The sequence below is a fragment of the Phodopus roborovskii genome, unplaced genomic scaffold (genome assembly GCF_943737965.1).
Source record: "Phodopus roborovskii unplaced genomic scaffold, PHOROB, whole genome shotgun sequence".
Classification (NCBI taxonomy): domain Eukaryota; kingdom Metazoa; phylum Chordata; class Mammalia; order Rodentia; family Cricetidae; genus Phodopus; species Phodopus roborovskii.
Window position 1 is genome coordinate 4,654,634 of NW_026126549.1, and position 12,661 is coordinate 4,667,294.

Here is a 12,661-nt window from a genome sequence, read left to right on the forward strand (position 1 = left end):
AAGCCACTTTCAGTATGCAAAGTTAGTTACATAGCATCTATGGTCTGTATCCCAATACCCTCTCTAAAGTACTGAGGGTTGCCTTCTCTCCGTTCTGTCTTTTGCTGTTGTCTTAGCTTCTGTGTCTAAAAAAAACAGTCATTATTTGCTTTCCCCAAGAGCACAGGGGTGGGAGCAGTCTCCTTAGAGAATTATAATGAAATGTTCCATTTGTTTAGGGGTGCTCTGTGTTAAAATTATCCATAGTATCATATGCTGAAAGGGGTACAGTTTGGCATATGTTCACCTTTGATCACAAAGTGGTCTATGTTTAGGAAGACTTATCTGAGCCTTTCCCCACCTTTCTCCTTCTGATTTCTATCTTCTCTCCCACTTTCCTCATACTTTTGGATTTACCTTTCTTTATTTTCTCCCTACTCTGTGTACGTGAAGTGGAAAAACCCTTCTCCTTTTTAATAATGGTTAGAAGAGTTAGTGGTAGTCTCGAGGCATTCTAAAATAGACATTATGAATTGTGGTGACATAAAGAGAGTATTTTATTCTCTGGACTTGTGCACAGATCTTATTTCTAGAGTCTACGAATGGCTTTTATATCTGTGTATTATAGGACACGTGAGAAGAAAAGAGAGGATGGCAAGTGGAGAGACTATGAGCGGTATTACGAGCGGAATGAGCTGTATCGTGAGAAGTATGACTGGAGAAGGGGCAGGAGCAAGAGCCGGAGTAAGAGCAGAGGCTTGAGTCGGAGTAGAAGCCGCAGCAGGGGCCGCAGCAAAGACCGAGATCCAAACAGGAATGTTGGTGAGTAGACAGACAACAGCCTTGGAAAGCTTACCTGACAGGTGGGAGAAATGGGAAAGCTGGATATTGGTCTTACAAAGACAGCACTAATCTGGTATATCCTTAAAATTAAGGCAGTTTTTAAAAGGTATTTCTAAGTTTTATAGAGTATATCAAGGTTTAAGTAATTTTTATAATTAATACAAATGTCTTTTTAATTAGTGACAACAGTACTTAGGTAAAAGATTGCCTTCTTTTGTTTTGTTTTCCTGGAAAGTAATTGAATTGACTTGGTATAGGTTGCCCAATGTTTATAAAAAGAAAAATCCTAAAATACCAGTGGGAAGACTGACCCATATTCTGTCAGTGTAGTTGTTGTTACTGTAAAACATTGTTTTTCACAAGTCTGTGGAGATATGTTCCTGCTTTTAGAATATACTACTAGTGAGTGCATTTAAGCTTCAGTCTCGCAATAAGCTCAGGATAATGTTCTCAGCATTGTTCTGAGCAAGTGTAACATGCAAACATATGACCTCTCTTGTTTCTTTCTGTCTCTAAAACAGAGCACAGGGAAAGATCAAAGTTTAAGAGCGAAAGAAATGACCTGGAGAGCTCCTATGTGCCCGCATCTGCTCCACCTCCAAACTCTTCTGAGCAGTATTCCTCTGGGGCGCAGTCTATTCCCAGCACTGTCACTGTGATTGCACCTGCTCACCATTCTGAAAACACAACTGAGAGCTGGTCTAATTACTATAACAATCATAGCTCTTCCAATTCTTTTGGTCGAAACCCACCACCAAAGAGGCGCTGCAGAGATTATGATGGTAAAGATTGCCTTCTCTTTTGTATGTGCTGTTCCCAGCTAAGAAAGCAAGTGTTGCAGGCAACTTGCCTTACTTTTTTTTTTATGTGATTGCTACTGTTTTCTTCATGCACCATGTCATGTTTTTCACTTACAGTGTCCTGGAAATAACTCCACAGTGACAGGTGAAGAACTCCCTCAAGTGTTTTTGAGGCTCTTACTTAGTATTCCATATGTATGAAAATATGTTCAACCCATATATCATAAATATGCACTTAGAGCCATTTCATTTTCAGTTAGAAGTAGTTCTATAAGAAATAGCCTTCTACATCTTGCCTAGTAGAAATTTAGTGTTAAAATATTGTTTAAATTGGTGCATACTGTACACACTTGTAGCATAAAGCGAGATTTCAGTACATCTATACTATATGTAGTAATCAAATCAGAGTAACTAGTATGTTTATAACCTTGAACTTATTTTTTGGTGTTAGAAATGTTCATGATCTTCTACCAACTATTTTAAAAACACCTGCTGTTAACTATAGATATCTTATTAAATTTTAGGACATTGTAAGTCATTTCTTCTGTCTACTTGAGTATTTTAAATTTAAACCATATATAGCAAGAATGGTTGCTTTAAAATAATATTATGAAATAGATCATTGAAATGAAATTAGTTTAAGGCTTTTATTCCTTCCTATCAAACATTTGATAAATGGATATTTGATAAAATACCTTGTTTTTCTTAAAAATTTTTTTTCTTTTTTCTTTTTTTTTAAATGAAAGCTTTATTATGTTTATTATGTAGCCCAGGCTTGCTTAAAATGTGCATGTAACTCAGGGGCCTCAAACTTGGAATCCTCCTGCCTCAGTCTCTAGAGTGCTAAGATTACAGTAGTCACCACCACACTTCTTTCTTATAAAAATTTAACAGCTTGGTTAATCTACATAGCTACTTAGTATCCTGTTTGACCCTGCTGTTATAAAATTTCAATAGGTCATACTGTCATAGAGAATAGAGAATACGCTTGCCTCAAGGTTATGTGGTCACTCACAGGCAAGCCCTACGGAGATTTTCCACTTCTTAGAAAAAAAACTACAATGTAAATTAGGATGTTGAGTTTTCTGGAATTTGTTTTATTCTTTGAACTCTAAGTAGATCGTAATAAGGCTTTTGTTTTTGTTTTTTTAATTTTAATTCTTACAGAAAGAGGATTTTGTGTACTTGGTGACCTTTGTCAGTTTGATCATGGGAATGATCCTCTAGTTGTTGATGAAGTTGCTCTGCCAAGTATGATTCCCTTCCCACCCCCTCCTCCTGGGCTTCCTCCTCCACCACCTCCCGGAATGTTAATGCCTCCAATGCCAGGCCCAGGTCCAGGCCCTGGTCCCGGCCCTGGTCCTGGTCCCGGTCCAGGCCCAGGCCCTGGTCATAGTATGAGACTTCCTGTTCCTCAAGGACATGGTCAGCCTCCACCTTCCGTTGTGCTTCCCATACCAAGTAAGTATGTGTTGGTTGAATCTTGTTTTGTTGATGAGTTGTATTAGAAGAACCTCATCCCTTTTGCTAACTATTAAAATATTTGGAAAACAGTAATGAAATTTAAAATATACTCCCATAGTTAAGATGTGCTTACTTTCTGCTGTTCTTTACTGTACCTGCAGTGTGATCTTTGTTTGTAGTAGCCTACCTTGTGTTGACATGGAGATGAAACCTTGTTAGTATCTTAAGATGTTAGTATACTGGAAGATATATGGATTTTCTTAGTACTTAAAGAAAATCTCTTCAAGAATATTAAAATAATGAGATTTAAAAAAAATTACATACTCTTTAGAGGATGACTACTAACTTAGGCAGTATTTGTCTAATTGGCCTATGATTATCTATTCAGTCAACCTTGATTGAACTCTTTCCTCATAGTGTTTTGGTTTGATTTGTTTTTGTGGGAGTAAATTCTAAATGCCATGCCATTTAACAGTGTGTATTTCCATGTGAATTTCTTTACTGAAAAAGACTTTATTTGTGTTTTTTAAAAAAAGAATATGCATTTATTGTATCCACCCAAATCAAGAGTAAGAAATGTTTTAAAATGGCCTTATTAAGGGTCTGAGAGATGGCTCAGTCAGTAAGAGTACTTGCTGTGCAAGCATGAGGATCTGAGTTCAAATACCTGGTGTTGACATTAAAAGCCAGATGTGGCTGTGTACCTGTAACCCATCTCTGAGCTGGTAGGGTAGAGACAGGAGGATTGCTGGGGTTGTTGTCTGCCAGTCTAGTTGTGGGTTCAGAGAGAGGATCTAGAGGGAATAAGGTGGCTAGTAACAGAGCATGACAGCTGACATCCTTTTCCCACCTCTGTAAACATGCATGGGTGTGTGTACCTTAATACCTCCCACTCAAGCATAAGAAGTATTAGTGGTTGCTAGCTGGGTGTGGTGACACACGCCTGTTACCCAGCACTCTGGAGGCTGAGCAGACAGTCAGGTAAGGTTATGAGTATAGCAAGAACAGGAATAAGACTAAACTTTTAAAATTCAATTGTAATGAATTATTTATATCTATGTAAAGGTCTAAGAAAATATCTAGTTACATGTAACATTGCATTATTAAAGAATAGCAGGTTATTATTTTAAAAATTATTGCTATTTAATTTAAGCAGTATTTCTCTGTTCTTGGTTTAGGACTTCACTCATGCCTCGCCAAGCACTCCCCACCCAGGCTCACCCTCAGCCCCTTCAATTTTCTTTGCATCAGGGTCTCACTAAGCTCTGCTGTAGGCTGGCTTTGAACTTTAGCTGTAGTCCAGGCAGGCTTTGACCTTCAGATCTTCTTGCTGTATGTAGCCTCCTAAGAAACTGCAATTACAGGTCTGCATCATCTGGTTCTTTCTTTCTTCTTCAGTTCTGGGGATTGAACCCAGGGCTTCTTGCATTCTGGGCAAACTGTCAACCTGTGAGCCATATCCCCAGCACTATTTTTCTTTTCTTTTCTTTTCCCCTCCAGACAGGGTTTCTCTGTGTAGTTTTGGAGCCTGTCCTGGAACTCGATCCGTAGACCAGGCTGGCCTTGAACTCAGAGATCTGCCTGCCTCTACCTCCTGAGCAATGGGACTAAAGGCATATATCACCACTGCCCAGCTGTTTTTCTTAAAGAAAGAAAGAAAGAAAGAAAGAAAAAAAAGAATTATTTATTATGTATAGTGTTCTGCCTCCATACCAGAAGAGGGCACCACATCTCACGACAGATGGTTATGAGTCACCATGTGGTTGCTGGGAATTGAACTCAGGATCTCTGGAAGAACACTCAATGCTTTTAATCTCTGAGCTCTGTCTCCAACCCCTGTTTTTCTTTTTTTAAAGCACTTTATTTTTATTTTAGGGCTCTGGTATAGCTCAGTACTACCGTGCTTAACTATGTGTGAGGACCTGATTTTTGTCCCTAGCACGAAAACTAATTAAAACAATTAGGAATAATAGTTTAGCACAATCATAACTGTACCCATTGCTAAGCCTCCCTGCAGTAAAGTATACAACCCATTAAAGTTGGTAACAAAATGGCTGGCAGGATGACTCAGCAGGTAGAGGTAATTGCTGTGTAAGCCTGTAATCCACGTTCTCATCTAGAACACGGAGAGAACTGACTGCATAGATTTGTCTTCTGACCACCACATGCACACTATGGCTAACTTCTCCTCCATTAACAATAACAACAACAACAATAATCATAAAATGTGCCATGAGATGGCTCAGCAGACTCCAGGAGCTTGCCACCTAGCCTGATGACGTGAGTTTGATCCTTGGTGTCCATATGGCAGAAGGAGAGAACCAGCTCCCTCAGCTTGCCCTCTGACCATATGTATTCTGTAGCACGTGAACTTACATATGTGAGCACAAACACACACAAAGTAAAAATTTAAAAGTTGGTAATATATAAGGATTTAATATGCAGGTGATTGTTTTTCAACTTCACCTTGTTGGGGAGGGGGTGACTGGGATTGCACCTTGAAGGGAGGGATCTGTGTATGCTTTGGGTCCTAGTTTTCTTTCTGTTGCTATGTTAAAATAGTGACTGAAACTGGGGTTTGTGAGTAAAAAGTGTTTGTTTCAGTTTAGAGCTCACAACCAGTCCATCAGTGAGGGGAGCCAAGTAAGAACTGAAGCAGAGACAAAGGAGGAATGCTCTGTACTAATTTGTTTAGGTACATTTCTTGTACCCAGGACACACAGTGAACTGAGCTCTCCTACTCAATTAGCAATCAAGAACCTGTCCCATAGACATGCCTGGGGACAAGTCTGATGGAGGAGGTTCTTCATTCAAGTTTCTTTTCCTGGAGACTAATTTGTTTGTGTAGCATTGACAGAAGTTAACAGTATATCAGGCAATCACTTGACCATTGAGCCATAGCTCTAGCCCTTAACTTAGCAACTGTGAATATTAAATATTGACCAAAGGGGGTCAAGAGATAGTTTAGCAGTTATGAGCAGTTGTTGCTCTTCCTGAAGGTCTGGGTTCAGTTCTCAGCATCCACATGGTGGCTCACAAACATTCATAACTAGTTCCAGGGGATTTGTTGCCCTCTCCTACCTCTAAGCACAGCATAATTTTATACGATGTACATACATGCAGGCAAAATATTCACACATGTAAGTTAATTAAATAAATGATAAAAGTAGTATGAAAATACAGCATATAACTGAAGCTTAGGAAGAAAATATATTACTTCTACAATATATGTTAAAGTGATTCTTATTCTCTTAAGCTTTTCTCTTTATTTACCTATTTAATTTGTTTTTGGGGTACTGACAGTTGAACTCAGGGTCTTGCAAATGCCAGACAAATACCAGACACAACCACTGAGCTACATCCTTACCACCCTTGATCTTCATTTATTTATTTAGAAACGGGGATCTTGAACTCCTCAGCCTTCTACCTCTACTTTCCAAGAGCTGCAGTTGCAAACATGTGCCATCATGCTGGGGAATCCCAATCAAAGTTTTGTGCATGCTAAGCAAGCACTCCACCAACTGGACTATCTCCAGCCTAACCCTCTACTTTTTTTGGTGTGGGGAGTGGTTACAAAATCTTTCTGTATAATCCTGGCTATTCTGGAATGCCTATGTAGACCAGACTGGCCTTGAACTCACAGAGATCTGCCTACCTCTGCCACTCAAGTGCTAGGATTAGAGGGGAAAGCCACCGTGGTTCAGATTCACTACATCTTTGATACTTTCCATTGTATTCATAATTGCTTATTCATGTTTATTGCTCACATATGCTTAAGCCATCTACTGTACCTCAACTTTCTTCCTGTCATTCTCATGCCTGCCTGCAGGCCCTCAGTCCCACTTCCCTTCATTTGTGATACGCTTTGCCTGTTGGAGAACTAGGAGTGTCATCAGGATTGTTAAGTCCAAATAAATTGGTATCGGTATCCTGCTCTTACTAGTGATTATTAATTCTGTTCTTGTTACTTTTTACTTGTTCTGTAGGACCTCCCATTTCACAGTCAAGCTTAATAAACAGCCGTGACCAGCCTGGGACAAGTGCAGTGCCCAATCTTGCACCAGTGGGAGCAAGACTACCTCCTCCTTTACCCCAGAACCTCCTTTATACAGTATCAGAAAGTAAGTAAATATCACTCCCAGGAATTCTTAATTTGTTTGCTTTTGTTTATAAACAAATCAGTTTTTCATACACAGGGCAGACAATGGGCAGTAAATGGAGTGCCACTTGTAATTATGGCTTTTGCGCCTTGTGGGACAAGGGACAGGATATTCTGATAAAGACTCTGTGTGTAGCTTCTGGGGATGTATCCTGTACAGATGGCAGTCCAGATTGGGTGGTGTACAATTCCAGAAACTTAGCGTGGGCTGCTTTGAGTGTAACTCCCAGTCTAGTCATACAGTTTTGGTTCAAGGCCAGGGTCTTGCAATTTGGGCTGCAGTACTGTGGTGTCATTTCTGCCTGGCCTGGCATCAGCATTATATCTGGAGCAGTCTAGAGATTGGAAGGAAGACAGCCTGACTCAAAGTGTGTTTTTGGTGGGTTGCCACCAAACCTCAGAACCGGAGTTTGATCCCTGGGTCCGACATATTGGAAGAAGAGAAAGGACTCTTTTGCAAATTGTCCTCTGCTCTTCACACATGGATTGTGGCATTGTGCTATTCTTGCTGAGCAGTGGTGCACACCTTTAATCCCAGCACTGCAGAGGCAGTCTGATCTCTGTGGCTTCGAAGGTGGTCTGGTCTACACAGCAAGTTCCAGGACAGCCAGGGCTGTTACACAGAAAAACCCTGTCTTGGGTGGGGAGGGGTGGGTGTTATTTTTGTGGGATTCTTAACTGTACAGTTGCATTCATATTCACAAAGTGACTATGTCATATGGTCGTATTTTAATTTTGTATGCTAGGTGGAGAGAAGCAAGGAGCCCTCTGTTGGCTGCTGTACACTGGCAGTATAGAGTTTCTTCATAGTCACTTCATTCAGTTTTTGCTAAAGGAATCTCTAATACATGTGGCCTGTCTTCTAAGAAGTATAAGACTCAAATAAAAAGTCTAATAGTTGAAGTAAAGACAGAAAACTTAAATTAGTATTTAGCACATTTTAAACATTATTTAATTTTTAAAGTGTTTCTTTTGACTTACACCTTTTTAAAAACCAAGTGTTGGTTGATTTTGTTTGTTCTTGTTTTTCGAGACAAGGTTTCTCTGTGTAGTCCTGGCTGTCGTATAACTCACCCTTTAGTCAAGGCTGGCCTCAATCAGACTCAGAAGTCTGCCTTCTCCTGCCTCCCGAGAGCTAGGATTTAAAGATGTGTGCCAACTCAGCTTGAAATATATCTTTTAAAGTTATTTTTCAGAAAATTTTTAAAAAGTTAATTAAGCCAGGCATGGTGGTATATTCCTGTAAATCCAGCATTTGGGAGGTGGAGGCAGGAGTGAGTTCATGTCCAAGCTGGGCAGAATTGGCTCATGCTTTTAATCCTAGCACTTGAGAGGCAGAAGCAGGCAGATCTCTGTGAGTTTGAGACCAGTCTGGTCTACAAGAGCTAGTTCTAGGACAGGGTCCAAAGCTACACAGGGGAACCCTGTCTCAAAAAAAAGAGTTCATGGCCAGTCCAACCACATAACAAGTATGAAGCTGCCTTGGGCAACTCAAGCAACTATCTCAAAAAACCAAAAACAATCCAAAAACTGGTTGTTTTATAGTCAGATTACGAGCTCTTCCTTTGCAGAAATGGTAGTATGCTCTGTTTTTGTGTATCCATGCTTGTAAATTTGCAATGCCTCTGAGACACTTCCTCATCTTCCATGTCGCAGAGGCAAACAAGTAAAGTATCTGGACCTAGTTTAAGACCCTGGTGCTTTACCTACTCCTGCTCATCTAGGCCAAGTTCATTGACTTCTGTACCTCAGTTTCCTTTTCTGAAATGATAGTGATGTGCTTCATTATTATTCTTGTGAAGGGAAATGAATTTATATTTCTGTAAGGTATCTACCATGTCTTTGGCATCTAGGAATCTGTAAAAAATTAGTTATAGTCTATGTTATGCGTTGTGGTGCACACCTTTTATCCTAGCATTTGGGAGGCAAGGGCAGGCGATCTCTGAGTTCGAGGCCAGCCTGGTCTATAGAGCTCCAAACAAAACAAAAAACAAAAGAAAAAAAAAGAATTAGTTACATTCTATGTAGTTCCTATATTCTCATCACATTTCAACCTCTGAAAATAAAGCCTATTCTTAAATCTCTGCCTCTACCTTTGGCTTTGTTGATGGGTGAAAGTTTCAACTACTCATGTGGACATCATTGTATGACTGACACATTCCTGCCCTTCTTCCTTTAATGATGGTGGGTTTGAACATGTGCCTCTAGCATGTAATACAAAGCTCCAACCTTGCTTTGCTTTTTAATTACCTAGCCCAGCCAGATGGTGGTGTGAATCTTTAATCCCTGGCACTCAGGAGGCAGAGGTAGGTGTACTTCAGTGAGTTCAAGGCTAGCTTGGTCTACAAGCAAGTTACAGAATAGCTAGGGTTACACAGAGAAACCCTGTCTTGAAAAACCAAAAAAGAAGAAAGAAGAAAGAGAGAGAGAGGGAGGGAGGGAGGAAGGAAGGAAGAAAGGAAGGAAGGAAAGGAAAAGAAAAAACCTAGCGCGCGTGCTTCTTTTCTGCTGCAAGGTTCAAGTCTTGAGAAACATTCATGTCCTGTTTCAGATTTTTACTTAACACACGAGCATTTGTTTCATAACAGTACATACTTAAACATAGGTCTGTTTATTGTCCATTTATGAATATAAATCAGAAATCTTTCTGACGTTTTCTTCTGTCGCATGGTCTTTCAATAACTACTCTCTTCTAAGCAGTGCAGGCTTGTTTTATTGTTGCTATTGTTTTTACTTATGAGAAATATCAAATAGACATAAAAAAGAAGACAATATTATAATGACCCTCAGATATGTACAGTATGCCCTGTACCTGTTAATCTAGTTTTCTGTAATAGTGACCAGTGCGCCGGTTAACTCTTTTGTCATTTCTCTGTCAGTCATCTGTTCACAGTTCAAAATGGCTTTTGTACTTAAAAATATGAAAACCTACATTTATTGCAGTAAACAGCATATTTTTATGTTATTAAATTTAGTGTAGAGTCGTAGTAAAAATTCTGCTTTAAAAAAATCTGGTAGTATCCCATTTGTTTTATACCAAATTGTACATTGTGACACGCTATAAATATTCTGCTTGGTGTTATTGAGACAAGGTTATTTTTTGTTGTTGTTGTTGTTGTTTTTTTTAAATATCTGTCCTGGAACTCACTCTGTAGACCAAACTAACCTCAAACTCAAGAGTTGTACCTACTTCTATCTTCTGAGTTCTGGGTTTTAAATAAAGGTGTATGCCACCACATTCAGCTGGTGTTAATTTTTAAAAATTTGGCAGTTACCAGTAATCCCAGTGACCTGATTTAATATTCATTAATTCTTAAAATATTTGCTTGGTGCTTAAAATGTGTCAATCAAAAGATTGTAACGTAATAGATCTCACGTAGTTTCACTCATGTCTTTAAAAAGAGAGTGTAATATTTTAGAATAGAAATTCCAAACATTTGTTTCTCAGAGTCTGGTAATAGACATACGACTATTAGAACAAATAAAATTATCAATTTCTATGTCAGAACAGAGGATGGCATAGGGAAATATTTAGTGTCATTTTAATCTTAAAAATACATTTTAAGCCAGGTGGTGGCGGGGCATACCTTTTTAATCCCAGCACTTGGGAAACAGAGACAGGCGGTTCTCTGAGTTTCAGACAAGTCTGATCTGCAAAGTGAGTTCCAAGACAGCCAGGGATACAAAGAGAAACCCTATCTCAAGAAAAACAAAATAAAACAGCCCTCCCCCCAATTTAATACATAAAAGATGAAAATCTTAAGAGTAAAAGCAGTTTTTTAGTAATTACCACTTTTTTTTTTAAACCAGTAAAAAGTGGCAATTTCCTATTGGTATTTGTGTTTTACTACTTTATAGTCTTAGATGCTGTATCAGTGTTTTAAAGAGAATTAATTTGTTGGCATATTGAATATTAATATCAGATAAGTCATAATTGTGTCATTCAAAGCTAGTTACAGGACAGGTTCCAAAGCTGCACAGAGAAACCCTGTCTTGAAAAGCAAAACAAAAACAAACAAATATATAGGGAGGTGCAGTGGCTCAGTAAAGTGTGCACCATGTAAGCCTGAGGATCTTGCTTTGGGTCTCCAGCACTATTAAGAGTTAGCAGAGTAGTGAATGCCTTAAGCTCTGGTCCTGCAGGTGGGGAAACAGATGGATTCCTGGAGCTGTTATAGGTCCAGTGAAAGATTTGTCTTAAAAGTAAGAGGCAGGATGGGGATGTAGCTTAGCTGGTAGAATGCTTGTCTACATGGCATGAAGCCCTGAGTTCCAGGTTTTAGGCTCAGTAACACGTAAAACCAGAGATGGTGGCATATGCCTGTAAAGGCAGGAAAATAAGGAATTAAAGGCCATCCTCATTTACATAGTATATTTGCAGCCAACTAAATATACATGAGACCCTGTCTCATTTTTTTAAAAGACAAAAGGTAGAAAACAAAAGCAATGTAGAAAGATATTGAGGTCAACTTTTTTTTTTATTTTATTTAATTTTATATAACAAAGTCCAATTAAATGAAAACAAACATACACAATATTTGGGAATTTGGGCGTCGTTCTTTCCAAGCTCCTTCCTGCTGGTAAGGGGTGCTGTCTTGGGGTGAATTCCAAGAAGATTCAGATATCCTGGCTGTAGTCTGTAGGGCTGTTTTGTCCAGCTGTTTTGAATGTAGGATTAGCTTGTACTCTGTTTCAGGCGGTCTGGCGTGATCAAACCACATTAGTCTGGAAGTGAGGTCAACTTTTTATCTTCACATGCATGTGCCCATATGAACATTTACACACACGATAGCATTTAAAACACAATTTCAGGGACCTGGTGAGATGGCTCAGTGGGTAAAGAGGAGGTACTTGCTTCCAAACCTTGTGACCCAAGTTTGATTCTAGAGAGCCAGTGCAAGTGTTCTTCTGATCTACACGTATTTCCACATGCATACACACACACACACACATACACACACACACACGTGCGTGCACGCACGCACACACGCGATAAGTTCTGTGATTAAACCATCAGTACATTGGTCTGCAGTAGGAATCAAATGTGTAAAAAAAAAAAAAAAATTGAAAATTGGAGATGCATGGGGCAGTGGCTCAAATGGGTAAAGAACGTGCTGTGCAAGTATGAAAACTGGAGTCCAGATTCCCTGAATAGGCAAAGCCAGATGTGTAGCACAATTCATGTAGTGCGTACTCCTACAGTAAGAAGAGAGGCAGATTCACTGGACTCTTGAGGGACAGCTGACACCCAAGGTTGTCCTCTGAGCACCCCCCCACACACACAGTGACACACATGTACATTCACGGGAATATATTAACACACACATACACAGAAATATCAGAGAATATAATAGTTTTTCAGTAATAAATTTTTCATTATCTTTAGTTGATTTTGATGTTTTTTTTCATTCTAAAT

The 12,661-nt window shown here is 39.3% G+C and overlaps 1 protein-coding gene across 4 annotated transcripts in view; it reads left to right on the top strand.

The window, feature by feature from the left end:
• The window catches only part of Rbm27 (RNA binding motif protein 27), a 61,258-nt gene that overhangs the window by 21,924 nt on the left and 26,673 nt on the right, over window positions 1–12,661 (top strand). For 2 of the 4 annotated variants that reach the window (XM_051200845.1, XM_051200846.1), the window contains exons 5-8: window positions 608–801; window positions 1,344–1,604; window positions 2,790–3,083; window positions 7,073–7,207. In XM_051200845.1, coding sequence (XP_051056802.1) covers window positions 608–801; window positions 1,344–1,604; window positions 2,790–3,083; window positions 7,073–7,207 — 884 coding nt within the window. The remainder of the gene's footprint in view (window positions 1–607; window positions 802–1,343; window positions 1,605–2,789; window positions 3,084–7,072; window positions 7,208–12,661) is intronic. The other 2 variants (XM_051200847.1, XM_051200848.1) reach the window with 1 other exon arrangement.